Source organism: Scardinius erythrophthalmus (genome assembly GCF_964197995.2).
Source record: "Scardinius erythrophthalmus genome assembly, chromosome: 13".
NCBI lineage: Eukaryota > Metazoa > Chordata > Actinopteri > Cypriniformes > Leuciscidae > Scardinius > Scardinius erythrophthalmus.
In genome coordinates this window covers 14,653,498-14,670,799 of record NC_138233.1, presented here as the reverse complement: position 1 = coordinate 14,670,799, position 17,302 = coordinate 14,653,498, and the positions used below count along the sequence as shown (strand labels likewise).

The following is a 17,302-nucleotide window of genomic DNA, read 5'->3' as shown; positions in this document are numbered from 1 at the left end:
AATGAATAACAACTGGAGCCGCTGCAGTGCTTGGGCGTCGTGACGTCATACTTGGCGTGGCGGCCATGTTGATGGCCTCGCGAATGTAAACATACAGCAAGTCAACGAGGAGAAGCAGAGTTGGGAAAAAGAAAAAAGATGTTAAAATCCCGAAAAGGATGTGGAATTTACGGGGATACATTAAATAGGGAAGCAAGGGACCAGTATGTGGACAAAATCGGCAAAAAAAAGTGTAGTTAGTAAGTTAGCTGTCAACCCTCCCGTTTTTTCCGGGTTTCTCACGTATTTGAGCTCTTTTCCCGTTTTAGTATTTACCTATAAAATATCCCGAAAAATTACAATTTCAACATTCATCTTTCTGTTGCTATCCCTCTGCAAAACTGCAGCATTAACTAAGCGAGTTGTGAAGCTAGGTCTAACGTGACTTTGCTTACATTGGCGTGAAATCGTGCTCTCACAACAACCACGCTGTTATCTAAAAAAAAGGCCAATATCACGCTAAGGTTGCCTTCAAGTAAGCAAAACGATGCTTTGAAAACATCTGTTTTTCTGGAAGGGCAAGGGGGTAGCAACAGTACAGAGACTGACAGGTCCGATGAAAGGGCTTACATTAATGTTATGATAGTAGGTTAAGTTCTTAAAATACGGGATATTTTACAGGAAAATTTGTCCACATAACTTACTGGTCCCTGGTTTCCCTATTTAACGTATCCCCGTAAATTCCACATCCTTTTCGGGATTTTAACATCTTTTTTCTTTCTTCCAACTCTGCTTCTCCTCGTTCGACTTACTGTATGTTTACATTCGCGAGGCCATCAACATGGCCGCCACGCCAAGTATGACGTCACGACGCCCAAGCCCTAAGCTTTTTTGTTTCAAAGGTGGGACTTATTCCGCCATATTACGCGTTGCACTTTCTAATAATAACTAATATGAGTACATCTAAAGTCTTTGTTTGAATCTTTATTTTTTCATATCCGATTGTATTTTATTTTTTTGGTCATTTGTTAAGAAAAAAAAAATCTGAAATTGTGGAAAGGCAAAAATATTTATTTTTGTATCATTTAAATCCACGTTCAGAGCTCGATCAGCTCTGACTGTTTGGCGTGGAATAAAGCAAACAAAACGCAGTGTGCAAACTTCAATGTGTGCGTTTGCATATGTGAGTCCCAAATAAACATTGGAGTGATAAATGGGTGTCGCTGTGGATAGAACACCAGATGTTGATCTTAATGAGGAGCCATGCAAGTTAAACAGAGGCAAGCATATGGGGCGGAGGGGAGTTGAGTTCCCCTCTCTCTCTTTCTTCATGTGCTTATTTGGATCTCCTCCATTATGATGCCAAATCACCTTTCCAAAGACCAACCTTCAGCGCCGTGTGCTTGGGGACAGTTTCTTAGCAACCGCATCAAAACAAACAGACAGCTCGCTGCTGTGATGTAAAATGAGATCACAATACATGCGGAAAGGAGTCGGCGATGGCACAGTGGGATTCACGGAAAAACCTACGGTGCAACTAGGGTCACTTTGTTTTTTGATGGAGAATGGGAGAACTAGGAGTCGTAGCCAAAACAAATGGAGAAAATCTCTTGTTCTCTCAGCTGCAATAATCTCAATCCTGTTTGCAGGGGCTGCAGTGTCACAACCCATCACAGTGAATATTTACACACTTTTCTCTTTCCCATTTGCAGTCTTTCTTTCACACCGTATCTGTTCCCGCTCTCTCGCTCGCTATCTATTTCTCTTGTCTACTCACTACACCCCCAGCATCTTCTCTGTTCATATAAATCTGACACCCCACAGTAAATCCCTCGACAAAAAAAAAAAAAGCAGCAGCCTTTTTTCTCTGTTTACAAAGAGCATGATCCATTTGCCGCCCTCCTCCCTCGGCATAATGTAAAATAATCCTTCCACACACTCACTTTCATTTCCCTCCTCAGATTGAGGAAATGCGTTTGGTAAACAAAATACTTACATCAGGAGGACAACAATAAGACAGAGATGTAAGGCTGGTATTCTTTAATGAAAAAAAAAAAGTAGTCTTCGAAGTGTTAAGGCATAATAATAAGAGCTGTGCTCGTTTTAAAATGTATCAGGCTGTGACCCTCCCAAGCCGAAGAGAAAAGGCCAGGGCGAACATACGTCGAATCGTCTCCTCGGGTCTCTACTTTCTTGTTCATGCCATGCTGGACAGCTGTAATTTAACGGCAAGCGCTCTGACAACAAAACAACTGTACAAATCTCCTTTGCTGAGAGACCTTTCCCTTGTGACCGGAAAACCAACAGCCAAGAAATCCGCTCATCTGTGCAATAGATCCTTTCTGTATGAGTGGCTGCACTGCAAAAAATCTATTTCTTAATCAGGATTTTGTCTTGTTTTCTAGTAGAAATACTTCAACATTAAAAATAAGTAGCATTTACCTGAGAAGTAATTTTAAGATAAGACGTGTTTTTCAGAGAAAAAATCTTGAGTTAAATGTTTTCCTCCTTGACTGAAGCACAAAACTCACTAAATATAGTTGGATTTATACTATAAACAAAATAGGCAATGTCTTTTGAATAATAGATCAATTTAAATGTTTTCACAATCGAATTAGAATAACTGAAATGTTTTTGAAATAAGCATATGCTCGCCAAGGCTTTTATATACATATTTATTAAATGTATTTTAAATGTATTAAATATTATTGCAATCTAAAGTAACTGTTTTCTATTTTAATATATTAAAAAATATTATTTATTCCCTTGTTGGTAAAGCTGAATTTTCAGCATCATTACTACGGGTTAGTCTTCAGTGTCACATGATCCTTCAGAAATCATTCTAATATGCTGATTTGATGCTCAAGAAACATTTCTTATTATTATCAATGTTGTAAACAGTTGTGCTGCTTTTTTGTGGAAGCTGTGATGCATTTTTCAGGATTAGAAATACAGTGCTATGCTAAGCACTGTAGAAAGTAAAGAAAAGCATTTATTTGAAATAGTGCTTTTGCTGTTACTTTTGATCAACTTAATGCGTCCTTGGTAAATAAAAGTAGGATTTCCTTAAAAAAAAGACCTCAAACTTTTGACGAGTAGAGTATATATATATATATATATATATATATATATATATATATATATATATATATATATATATATATATATATATATATATATATATGAAAACAACGCAAAAATACTATCAAGAAAATGATTTTTGCAGTTCATGTCACTTTTTACTGTGTATGCAATTAAGAGTGATTTGCACTTTTAAAGAAACAGTGTTAAATGAAAGAGAGAAAGAGCAGGGGTAAAATGGGAAAGAATGTCATTGGGCACTTTGGCATCTTAAATAAATGATGGCCTCAACCGAAGACGTGTCATCCTTACAGTGTAAATAAGCTTGCCTTGTGTCCCGACAGTTCAGGGGAATCTGTTCTTTTCTGCTTCACAGAACAAGGGCCACGCATTGCCGAGCATGACTTAATGGTATGTGTGTATTTGTGTTTATGTGCACGAGTGAGTCAGAAAACCATTTTAAAATGAGAAAAAAAAAGTCAATAAATAAGTTGCTGGCACAGGGATACCTAAGGAGAGACACTTTCTGCATGGTGCAAGTCTTGTTTGTGGTTCTTGTGCTGTAGTGAAGCCACACAAGTTGCATTACTACACGGGTTAGCACAGTGTCCGGATCAGTGCAGGCCTTTGGCACCATGTAAACATTAGTTTGTTTAGTTAGCACTCAGATAATCCCACAGCTCTTTGGGATTGGCAAATGGCTGCGTGCTGAGAAGGTTGTCCTGAAACTCTTTTGCTCCCTTCTCGCAGTCCCCTCGTCTGTCCTTTGATTCGCCAGCCCCGCACTTTCAAAACCCTGCCCACGATAAGATGAGCAAAATGGCACCTGAAAAATTTAAGGAGGGTGATACATCATCCAGACAGATCAATAGAACGCAAAGATCAAAAATGTTTTCAAATGTATTTCTCTTTAACACACTGGGTAGAAGGTAGTCTTAAGTACTGCATCTGCATTGTATACTAAAATAACACATTTTTAAAAGAATAGCTCAGCCAAAAATAAACCTGTGTGACTTTTTCTTTTCATGAAGCACATATGTCTTCTGCAGACTCTCAAAAACAAACTGGGAGTTGTTCTGCTGAATATTTTCCTGCTTTAGCGCTCAAATTTGTTTTGTGTGCATTTAAACAAGGTGGCTCAAGATGTGTCACCAAGATTAGAAATAAATTAGGTCCAAAATCATTAGTTCTTAAGTGTATTGAAAGAGAAATCAGTTGAGAATTGAGCTTCCGCACAAATCAAATCATATGGCTTCAGAAGATTTGGAATACAGTGCAGGAATCATACAGCCCACATTTACCAATCATTTATGGTGCTTTTTTGTAGTATAAATCACCATCCACTTACAGATTCTGATAAACTTCTTTTGCGTTTCACGGAAGAAAGACAAGCATACAGGTTTGAAATGATACGTTTAATTCAGAAATAAGCAAACCTGCACAATGTTAGGCCTCTGAGTTTTGCTTCAGGTTCTTCATGGACCAGGCTCAGATGGGAAGACGTTCCTCAGCTGTTCGATTACCTGTTGCAGCTGCAGTACGGTGTCTTGCTCATGATCAAAATCCTCACCTACACAAGATTAAAGGCTACAATTAAAATTAACTCAACAGAAGCATAACATAATCAGCCTTATTCAAATAAGCCTCATCTCTTTGCATCTCATTATGGGTGGATGATGGCACTGATATGCAAGGTTGTTCTAGGTCTTACCTGCAGCTTCCGTGTCTGTGATCTCTCTGCTGGGAGGCTCTCCCTGGTGGCCTCCTCCTGACACGGGAGAGGACAGAGAGGAAGGAGCCGAACCATTGGCCTCAGAGTCGTCTTTGGGCTGGGAGACATGATAAAATGATAAGAGAGCAAAGGATAGTTAAATCATAATGAAAAAGGATAATACTATTACTATTTCAGCAGTATAAACACTACCATTCAAATGTTTGGGATCAGTACAATTTTGTTTTTATTCAGCAAGGATGCACTAAATTGAAATGACAGTAAAGACATTTATAATGTTATTAAAAAAAATCAATTTAAAACAAATTCTGTTCTTTTGAGTATTATATCCTGAAACATTTTTATCATGTTTTCTGCAAAAATATTAAGCAGCACAACTGTTTTCATCATTGATACTAATAATAAATGTTATTGAGCACAAATCTTCTAAATTAATGTAAATCAGCATATAATAAATGCCATCACAGGAATAAATTCAGTTTTAAAAATGCATTTCTTTTAAACTGTAATTTTATTTTATAATATTACCTTTTTTTTTACTATCTGATCAAATAAATGAAGCCTTGGTGAGCAAAAAAACCCCAAACTTTTGTACAATAATGTAGTACGTATACTGTACATAGCATGCACATTTTCTGTACACATTGTAGAATGCATTAAATTAAACATGTCGCATTAATATCAGAAACATTTGTCATTGCTTATTGTCCAATACCTCACATTAATAGTGGATAACATGTAGTATATACTATGCATTATGCTAGCCAAGCCATGCTCTAGACAGAGAACAGTGTTGTTGGGTTGTTTGATGAGAAAAACAGTCACAAGATTTCAAATGCTGCCAAAATGCCCAACTTTGGTGTTTATAGACCAGGGATTTGGCTCGGTTTCCATGTTACAAAGGCTGAGTATTTTCTTGACGGATGGAAACAAACTGATAAGAAACTCAGGGATGGCTCGCCTCTTTTTTCCCCCACATTTCAGGCAAATGAGTTGAACTGAGGCAGTTTGCATGAATAGTACCTTAAATTTATTCGGAGTTAAACTCTTTTATTGTTCTACAGAGATGTCCACAGAGGTAAGACTGTCAATTTCCCAGCGAATTTCTAGGGGTGCTGAACGAAGAGTTCAAAACTCCATAATCCCAGCACATTATTGCTTCACCATGACACATCCCTCACTCGTTTTTGTAGGTTAAGTCCATCTCTCTTCCCTCTATTTCCGGCTAATTCCTTTTCACCTATAGCTACAGCCTCAGTGTTTTTGCTCCACTCTCTCTCCCCATCCAGCCTGCCAATCATATCTCTACAGCACTACCTCTCTTTTTTCTGCACAACCACCTCTTATACTATTCACTCAGCACTGCCTGAGCTTTTCTTTTCCTCCTCGGCCTGCTTTCTGTCTTTCTTTCACTAAATAAAAGAATCCTCTTTCTGCCCACTCTATTCTGTCCATCTCGTTTCTTAAGCTCTATGTTCGTCAGCTCGAGAAATGACTTACCGTCCACCCACTCCATTCCTATGATTCCATCTCCATCAATAGTGCCCCCCCATATATAATCTCTCTCTACCTCTTCCTTCCCATCTTTGCAATTTATCAGAAGCAATTTACCAGAAGTTAGTGTCTTCTCTGCACTAGCTTGTCCTCCACCTCTTTTCAGGCCTCAGTAATGGGTACGTTTTTTCTGTCTCAACATCTCTTCTCCTTTCACTTGAGAAAAGTCTTTTCAGTTTCCTGTCTCCTTGTCCTTACCCAACCTGCAATACTAAGCATCTCTTTACCCTTCTACATGTGGTACATCAAGGCAGTCTATAATATGGTCTATCCTCTGTTCAATTGTCTTCCTATTCTTTTTGCCGAAAGCTTTAAATAAATCATCTTCCTCCCCTCTGCCCCCTTTTATCAGTATATTTTGTCAGCCCAGCTTTATTTCTCACATAGTGGCTGTTATTAAAGCTCAAAACATTCCTTCAGTTCAAACCCATTAACATTTAACATTAAAGTATTCAGCACAGAAGGCCCTGATTTACCCGTTCATGGTCCTCCCTGTGCAGCGGTAACATATCCATACAACTCCCTACACACCATTCTTTCATTGTTTCTATCACAATAATCTATGCTGGCTCACATGTTGGTACTCGCTGTGGACATACTCCTCATTTTCAAGGTATATCAGCATCTGTTAACTGACCTGCAGCAGTAGTTCTCTGAGTCTGTGCAGCTGGGACTCCAGTTGCTTGTTGTGGTCCTCCAGAATCTGCATGCGCGTCTCCAGGCGGGTCTTGTGCTGTCGGAGGACTCGAGCCTCAGCTAGGAGCTCTTCGTCTTGCTGATCAGCCGGTGAACCAGGACCCGACTCCAGCAGCTGGGGTGAAGCTGCGGCCTCTTCGTGCTTCCACTTCAGCCGCCGATACTCACCCTGCAGCACCCTGTGGGAGAGACAACATCATCATCATCATCATCATTACTATTGCCTTCTTGATCATTTAGATGATCATACCCGCTACGTCGAGACAAAAGTTGATATTTTAAACTAATAAATTCACTTCATTTTGTTTTAAAACTCTTTACATCAATTTTACAAAAAGTTGATATTTTATATACATATTAATATGAAATATTTTTTAAATGCTTAATTTTATATATATATATATATTTCACTTTTAAATAACTACATTTTATGTAGTAATTATTTTATTAATTTGTTTTAATTTATTATATATAATTTTCTGTATTGTGGCATATTTTATATAGAAACGTTGATTCTTTTGTTATTTCTCTATGTAAAATGAGAAGAGAGCAAGAAAATTAAGAAATCATAATGAAAACAGTTAAAAATATTACTCACTATTTCTGCAGTATAAACACTACCTTTCAAAAGTTTGGGATCAGTGCATTTTTATTTTTAGTCAGCAAGGATGTACTAAATTGATTAAAAAAAAATACAGTGAAGATATTTATAATGTAATAATTTCTATTTTCAATAAATGCATTATATTCGTCACCTGAGCATAAAATCTGCTAAATTAATGTAAATCAGTATATATTAATGGCTGCTGAAAACTCAACTTTGCCATCAAAAGGATTAAATTCAATTTTAAAATGCATTCAATTAAAAAACTGTAAACTGTAATAATATTTCACAATATTACTGTTTGTACTGAATTTTTCATCAAATAAATGCAGCCTTGGTGAGCATAAGAAATCTTAAACCAACCCTAAACTTTTAAATGATAGTGTAGTATGTATACTGTACATAGCATGCAAAATAATTATTATATTAATTTGTTTTATGTTATTATATTGCATTTTCTGAACTGAATGACAAAAAAAAAAAAAATCACTAAGCTCTTTCTGTCCTAATAATGACAGCGGGAAGCCCTGATTTATACAGGAGGTTTAAGGTTGCAGATCCCCTGCAGACACTAACAATTAATCTTGTTTTATTGACCTATTACTCACATAAACAAAGCAAGACCCCACGAGAGCATGACTTAAAGGTCAGGATTTACGCAGAAGAAAAAACTCATAAATGACTCACAGTTGTAACAGTAGCCTCTGGGATGAAACAAAATGGTAGTAGACCTAATATACTTTTTATGTTTCTGTAGATGTTTGAACCTTTGTTTTAAGGTCTAAAGATCACACCTCTTTCATTGGATGCGGGTCAAAAGATTTTTTTTGAGCAAGTAAAATTAGAGTAACCATCATAATAGTAATAATGTCCCCATTTTCCCAGCAACACATTTTATCTCAACCAATTAAAAACTATTAGCTCTATCTTAATCCTCTAAAGAGATTTAAAGGGCCAACATAAAGTGCAGTCAATTACAGACAGAAACCATGAGTCACAAATACAAAGACAAATCATTTTACCCCTCATTATTTATAACTATAAAGGTCAGGAGGATAACCCTCAGTTAAAACTTCATATCAGTATGAATAAATAGACCACCATTGTTGTTTCTCTACAAATTGTTTTGGTTAATATAAAAACATTACAATAAAAAATGCAAACTGGTATGAGACATGAGGAACACACATTCACTCTTCTAAACAAAGTAACATTGTTACATTTATACTCCATTACAAAAAGTCCCTTTACAGGTACTGCTGTCATAAAAATACAATTACTTTTGTTGTATGTAGAACTTTAACCTACGTGTGTAGTTTACTCAGAGTTAATGCGCTCTGTTTGTTTGTTTGTTTGTTTGATGTGTATGCGCACGCATGCAAATTAAGTGAATTCATGACATGAACAGACAAGGATACAACCATAAAATGTAAGTTATGCACTGAGGAAACACGTCTCAAATGCATACAACAGCACACGCATCTGTCAGAGCATTTGACGGCGAGCCACGTTAAACATTATGCTGATGCATTTGTTTGGAAGTGCCTCATATAAAGCATTCTCAGGTTTTCGGCAGCATGGATTGTACAGTTTTCCCACAGCAGTTCAGACTGTGACATTACTACGGTAAAGTGACGCGACTGGCTGTGTAGCTTGCAGATGCAATAAATAAAAAAACAAATTTGTAGTCAGTTATTTTCATTATTGATTATTATGGATTTAATCAATTCATTGTTGAAGAACATTCATCAACGCATGTTCACATGTGAGAACCAATAAGATTCATTACCTTGTGTTATGCAGCACGTTTGAGCTTCCACAAAAACCAACAAATTCGCTCTCACGTGTCAAGCAAGTCCAGTTGAGCTTTTGTTCGTGTTCGCTGACCAATGTTTATATGTGAATAACAGCCAAAATTCAATTTGTTCATCATTTAAAGCGATCGAGTCTCTTCAGAAAATTTGGACTAAACCACTTTTTCATATGGATTGGTTTTACGATGTTTATGAACTTTTTGAAGGTCAAAGTGGTAGTAGACTGTCAATGAAGGGCAGTGAAAAATATTGTGTGTTCCAAGTAAGGAATAATTGACGACAGGCCGTTGAATTATTAGAAAAATAATGCACACCCGAGGTGAACGGCCACTCCGCTCACTCAGTTACCACACCTCAAAACATTGTTCAGATTATGTATTTCAAGACGTTTGTAAAGTTTTTGTCATTAAAACGCTCTTGTATGTAGGACTAATTTCTTACGCATCTAAACCAATGCCTCTGTTGCTAATTCCAAAACGTCATTTTAGAGTTAGTAACGGAGGTTTGAGCCACTGATAGCAGACTAATGCTGGGGACACACGACTAGCTGACACATTCTCTGACTGTTTTTATCGACTGCAGCAGATTATAAACACCGACTTTGAACACAGACTGAACGCGCTGAACACGCGTTTGGGCATGATCAGTCATACGTATCAAATTACATTCATAACCGGCCTTAAAGTGTGTCCCCAGTTATTAATGCAGTTATTAGAGAGAGAGCGATGTTGCAATAATGAGACAGAAAAGCATGTGCGTCAATATTATTATTTATTTATTAATTCAATTCAATTGAATTAATTCAATTCCTCAATTCCCCAATTAATTCAATAAATGTTTTTTCTTGTTATGAATTGTATCCTATTTTCCGTTATTACCGTTAACTACGCGAAGTGATATGGAACTGTAATGCGGTCAAGACCTGCCTGGAACTACTTTAGTTGTGCGTTTCCCTGAAAATAATGCACACCTTAGAACGTTCGTCAACCAATCATATTCAAGCATTCAACGGCCCTGTAGTATAAGTATTATTATATCATTTTTATGCATAATTATATATTTCCTATATATAATTTTTTTTTATAAAAGATTACATATTTTTTAAAATTTCATATTATATTCATAACATGTAGTTTCTATATGTGATATAGTTTTGTTGTCTGGTGGATCATAAAACAAGCAAAAACAAAAACACTTACATTGAACTAACAAACACAAATTAATGTAATTTTTTTTGCATGTTTTCCATGGTTAAATGCCATTCATATTTTTGGAAATCCAATTAGTGCTGTACAGTTTGCCCATTTCAGCTACAAGTGTGAAAATGTGAATGTGCTCCTGACTGAGCCCTCACCTGTTCTCGTTCTCCAGGCGGTGGAGGGTGCGCTGCAGCTCTTCTCTGTCCTGGCAGTCCAGGTGGGCCAGCAGGTGGCTGTGGGGGGAGTCCTCCTCGAGGGCAGGGCTGGAGTGACGTAGGAGGTACTGATCTTCATCCCTGAGTCCCCCCACATAGGAGACAGCGCACACTGAACACATTAGCCGTGCCACGCAGCAGCAGACACACAAACACACACACACACACACGCAGCGCCAAGCGTGCACACAAAGCAGCAGGTACATAAGCCAAATGCACACAAAGCAGCAGAGGCATATCAACACAGCACACATGTACGCATATTCTACATAAACTGCGGATGGAGTATTTAGAGTGTAGAAAAACAGAGCAATGCACACCATCATCCACAGAACAAATAGCTGCGTAGATGCTGAACAATCGGTAATCACACAAACATGCACGCTCTTGGAAATCCAAGCACTATCCATGGCATCACATAAAAAAGCTAAAGAGGCACAGGCAATATACAGGCACACAGGATGAGTGAAAAAGAATTACCACTACACAAAGGAAGCAGGAAAATAATCAGCACTCTCACATTTGGCACATCAATAATAGAAAAAAACCTGTTTTCATGCAGTCTGCTGTAATTATACAGGTGCAATTACATAGACCATCATTAAACAAAGGCCATTTATAGAGCGCTGGACGAGAGAGATTTGGTAAAAGCCACTGAAATGGCACACATGCCCTGTCAAATAGATTAAATAAATGAATCACTGTTGCACTTTCTCTCTGCCTTTTAAATGAACAATTTTCCTAAAAATACAAAGTGAATATTTACTTAAATGTGAGTTGAGATTTCAAGCTTTTTCACACAAAAAAAAACAAAATAAAAATGGTCAATTCATTTATTCAGTTTATTTATCATTTATAAAGACTTTATGATAACTTTATAAAATATAATATTAAAATATAATTTATATAAATAAATATAAATATATATTTAATACATAATGTGTAGTTTTAATTATTTATACAATCTCATTGTGTGCTACTGTTTATTTCAAGTATTTCAATAACTAATTCTCTTGGCTCTAGAGTTTGACTGTGAATTGTTCTTTATAGTTGGATCTCTTCACTGAATAATAAGTTGATCCAGTTCACGAAATGGTCTAAATCAGGGGTCGCAAACTTTTATTTATTTTTTATGAAGAGAGCCATTTTTTCTTTTTCCGTTAATGCAGTTTTTTCCAAAAGAGCCAATCCAAAACCTATTATTTTACTATTATTAATATAAAAAAAATTCCAATAACATTTAAATAAAAAATAACTTTATTTAGGTCCAAAGTCAACAAAAAAAAAAAAAGAGAAAAAAGGCAACAAACAGTAGGTAATGTTTCATTACGCAATTAATTGTGCAGGGCACACAATGAGAAAGCACCACTCTACGCTGCACACATGCGTCTCTCATGTGTGTGTTTGTGTGTGTGTGTGCGTGCCGTGTTTTCATTTTTGTTTTGGTATCTTACAGATATAAGCTGTGTCTGTCATGTGAAGGTTTTAGACTCAGTCTCGGCCTTCCATCGGAGCTGCATATTGTGTGGTCAGTGTTGTCATTTCCAAACTGTGTGAGTGTAGCCATAAAAACAAGTGGTTTGCCTTAAAATGGTGTTGCACACAGCACTGCATACGCAAATTGGTCTGAACAACTTGAAACATTATCGTTAATTGACTTTTCATTAACTTTGGTAGGCTGTACAACAAAGCAATTGTAACTGCATTTTCTGCAGAAAAATTAATCCTACGTTTTTAATGATCATATGCTGGAGAAGGGTGAGAAACCTGGCGAACCACGTGATTTTTGTCAAAGAGCCCCGTGTGGCCCACAAGCCATAGGTTCCTGACCACTGGTCTAAATGATTCAAGATTGTACTAGTTCTCAAGTCCAACAAACTGACCCAATGATCTGGTCACAATTAACAATTGTGATGTAGATTATCAGTGAATTACAACTTGAATTCCTCACACAAGTTAATAATATAGTTTCAGGCTTGGAATCCAGTGCATGAGACACGTGGATCACTTTTATGACGGTTAAATGGACCTTTTGCATGCCGTTTAAAGCTGTATAACTTATTGTAATTGTATAGAAAAGCGTGTTTCTTTTGTGTTCCATGGAATAAAGAAAGGAATAAAGCACAGGAACGACATGAGGACAAGTTCATTTTTGGATGAAGTATTCCTTTGAATTTCCTTTTTTCCTCCCTCACTCATGCACACAGTAATTTCCAGCACAAAGCATGCACTGCCATGACTCTGGGCTGTGATGGTCTGACCTCTTTTATTAGTTTTGATTTTGTGAGGGCTCACCTTATTTCACCTATATATGCTTATAATTCAGTGGCTTTCGCTTGTCCGCCAGCCTGTAGCTCCTTGTTTGGTAGCATTTCAATAGCCCAACCTCTCTCTCTCTCTCTCTCTCTCTCTCTCTCTCTCTCTCTCTCTCTCTCTCTCTCTCTCTCTCTCTCTCTCTCTCTCTCTCTTTCCCTCCTGTCAGCATCCAAGCCTGCTCTATTCATCCCTACTGTTGTGCTCCTTAATCACACAGACTTAATATGATGGAGGGCGAACGCGCACATTGCCATGGGTCGTTTTCATTATCTTTTTTAATTAATGTGACTGCCCAGCTACACCAAACATGAAGGAATGCATGCATGGCCATGCGCACATCCACACGCCCATGCATTGGGGACTTAGCAGCTGTGACAGATTCTAATGTGGGTGGGAGGTGGTGTACTCACAAACTTTCATCCGGAGAGAGACTGTCAGTGAAAAAGGAACAGTTCTGGTTCTCCATTTCTGCCAACCTGAAAAGAAAAAGCAAGCGAAATGAAAATGTCATATTATGGAGCATGGGTCACAACAAACAGGGAGGCGTACAAAGGCAAAGCCCTTGTGCACTGTAATTTGTTTGCTGGGCCAAGGACTGTGACTTCAAACACGAGGCAGAGGAATGGAATTGCACAGTTGGCGGAGGAAAAGAAGACGACAGCTGTGACTCATCGAGACATCTCAGCGACTGCATACGAGACACCTTAGAGCAGTTTCTCCAACCAAAAAATCACATGCTGTGATCCTACCCTGACATTTCAGATACCGTGTACAATTAACCCGGGTGGCAAATTATCATGCAACCGCCGAAGCTGTGCCTCCCGGCTTCACCCTCTACTCTCTACCACCATGACAAAGCCAGGGGAGAATCTGTTCCCATTTCACTTCATTTGTCAAGAATTTTTATGACATAAATGCCTTCCCGCTGGGTATTTTCACCCAAACCCCTTGTAAGTTTTCATTCCCTGCCACAAGTGGCACAGTAAAAACAGAATATAAAAAAGATCTCCAACAAGCACCACAGCTTATATGTCACACCACAGACATGCCATGCCTGAACGTATACAGTATGTGCGCTTTATGGTTCACTGCAGCTCGAGTCCTTGTGACATCCTGAAGCCAAAGTAAAGCTGAAATGTGCCATTTCTATATATCTAGCCACACCAAACGCAATTGCAATAGTAATGGAAGCAAGACTCTGTGGTCATCTTGAAAATATTTTCTATGCAGGCAATTAGGCAGAAGTCCTATTTACTTGAATTTACTAATGAAATCTCCAAAACTGTCAAGAATACATTTCAACAACATACACTACTGATAAAAAGTTTAAGGTCAGTTAGAAGTTCTTTAAAATAAGTCTTGTATGCTCACCAAGGGTTTTTGTTCACCACATACAGTAAAACACTATAATATTATATATTATTACAATTTACAATAACTGTTTCTATTTTTAATATATTTAAGTCTAATTTACTCTAATTAAGCATTCTAATATGCTGATTTACAGCTGGAGAAATATTTCTTGTAGAAAACAGCTGTGCTGCTAAATTTTTTTAGGACTCTGATGAATAGAAAGTAAAAAAAAAACAGATTTATTTGAAATAGAAATCTTCTGTAACGTATTTAAAGCAACAACATGGAACTTTTCCTCTGCGGTCGCCCTACAGGTTGGAAGCGGAATTGTCCATTACCGCTGTCGTAAAATGATTTACGGTTACTGTATATGAAGCATGCAGGTTTTTTTCATATGGGCAATGACAATATTATTAATCTTCCCCCTTTCATAATTTATACATGTTTAGTAGACTAAACATTTTAACTCAAACATTTGCGATTTGCATGTCGATTGCAATGCTCAAATCTGAACGAGAATGATAGCGATAGCATCCTAACCATCTAAAACTACCATGTTAGAGTTTACTAGCTACCAGATTGATAATTCGCTCATCTACTAGCTGATTCATGAAGATAAATGGAGGACCAGATAGTTTCCGTAACGTAGCCAGGCAGACAACAGATTAGAAAAACTAAAGATAGTATGCAAGCAATTTACAGTTACTTACTAGTTCAATATGAAGGACTAAAAATGACAGAACGAAAAATAAATAAATAAATAAATAAAAGTAGAAATAAATAAATAAATGCAGAAATAATAGTAAAAATAAATACATTTTGGTAATATAAATGGCTATTTCTGTATTTTTACATGTATTTATTTATGCATTTCTATATGTATTTATTTATGTATTTATACATTTATTTATATATTTATGTATTTATATATTTATTTATTTATATATTTATATATGTATTTATTTATACATTTATTTATTCCTACATTTATTTATTTCTGTATTTCCACATTTCTACATTTATTTATTTCTGTATTTCCACATTTCTACATTTATTTATTTCTGTATTTCCACATTTCTACATTTATTTTTCCCTGCGCATGTATGCTAATTGACCAATGGCTAACCACGCCCCCTCCACTCACTCAGTCAACATTCGGTAACAGGCGCTTTGGCAGCTGTCAGTAGGATACATTTCACAGGAGGCAATTGATGATTTTTTGGAGACAGAAAGATTATATATCATCTCGATGTCACCAAAAGGGCCTTAAATATGCATCGGAGGGTTATATTAATAATTTTATTGTTGAGAAGGTCGATAAGCTTCAGCTCCAGAACAAAGATTTACAGTTCACAGTGTAAACGTTATAGTTTGGTGCTATTTCGCTTCAAATGCTCGCTTTATACGCGCGTCCTATTCGCTTTGGATTCAAAATGTTCAAGCGTCGAACTAGACGCTGATACGCGCGAATTTGACGCCCTATTCGCGTTTGGTGGGAGCGCAGAATAATGGACAGGCTGCGATGTCAAGATTGCATTGCTGGAATGTGTGTGTGTGTGTGTGTGTGTGTGTGTGTGTGTGTGTGTGTGTGTGTCAGAGAGCGGGCGCCGGGGCGCGATCGAACAGTGGAAACATAAAAACATACTCCATTTTGTTCATACAGGACATAATTAAAACTGCAAAGTGTTTAGCCTACTTATTTGTGTAAAACACAACATTGTGCTTTTGTCAAACTGTAAACTCTTGTCAAACTGTAACCTACAACTGTCACCCAACCAAAATCACACACACACACGCTGTTTTAAAGCCAAAATGACAAGAAAAAAACATAAAAACGAATGAAAACTGATAACCGCAATGCATTGCAATGGACGAGGAAGCAGAGAACGTCCAAGTGTATTGGGTTAGCTATGCGTACTGTGATTGGCTCATCGCGTTTGGGGGCGTGGTTAGCCATTGGTCAATTAGCATACATGCGCAGGGAAAAATAAATGTAGAAATGTGGAAATACAGAAATAAATAAATGTAGAAATGTGGAAATACAGAAATAAATAAATGTAGAAATGTGGAAATACAGAAATAAATAAATGTAGGAATAAATAAATGTATAAATAAATACATATATAGATATATAAATAAATAAATATATAAATACATAAATATATAAATAAATGTATAAATACATAAATAAATACATATAGAAATGCATAAATAAATAAATAAATACATGTAAAAATACAGAAATAGCCATTTATATTACCAAAATGTATTTATTTTTACTATTATTTCTGCATTTATTTATTTATTTCTACTTTTATTTATTTATTTATTTATTTTTCGTTCTGTCATTTTTAGTCCTTCATAACTCGCACCCCGAAGTTACATAGTGCCAGTAAAAGCGATACAGACCCCGTCAGGCTCTGGCAGACGTCTCATTCAACCTATTGTAAGTCGATGTACTATCACAAGGGTCTTGGAAATATATTATGAAGGTTGAAAAGTTACATGTTGTTGCTTTAATGTCACTTTTGATAAATTCTATAAAAAAAAAAAAAAAAAAAAAAACTTTTACAGACCCCAAATTTTTGAATGGTAGGGTCAAATCAGCAACAAAATAGGACGACATTGGTATCATATATTATGATATATCATATCTCCACTGCTTGATTGCTTGTTTCTTCACACAAAATGTAAAACATTTAAATCGACCAACTCTAATTTGATAGATATATACATCTTATTTTATATATATATATATA

The 17,302-nt window shown here is 36.6% G+C and overlaps 1 protein-coding gene across 2 annotated transcripts in view; it reads right to left on the bottom strand.

The window, feature by feature from the left end:
* Positions 1–3,209: 3,209 nt before the first annotated feature.
* The window catches only part of drp2 (dystrophin related protein 2), a 116,551-nt gene continuing 102,458 nt past the window's right edge, over positions 3,210–17,302 (bottom strand). For both annotated transcript variants that reach the window (XM_081382144.1, XM_081382143.1), the window contains exons 18-23: positions 13,601–13,666; positions 10,815–10,955; positions 6,984–7,221; positions 4,772–4,889; positions 4,497–4,630; positions 3,210–3,886 (exon numbers count right to left, since the gene is read on the bottom strand). In XM_081382144.1, the coding sequence (XP_081238270.1) occupies positions 4,536–4,630; positions 4,772–4,889; positions 6,984–7,221; positions 10,815–10,955; positions 13,601–13,666 (658 nt within the window). In that variant the 3' untranslated portion in view covers positions 3,210–3,886; positions 4,497–4,535. The remainder of the gene's footprint in view (positions 3,887–4,496; positions 4,631–4,771; positions 4,890–6,983; positions 7,222–10,814; positions 10,956–13,600; positions 13,667–17,302) is intronic.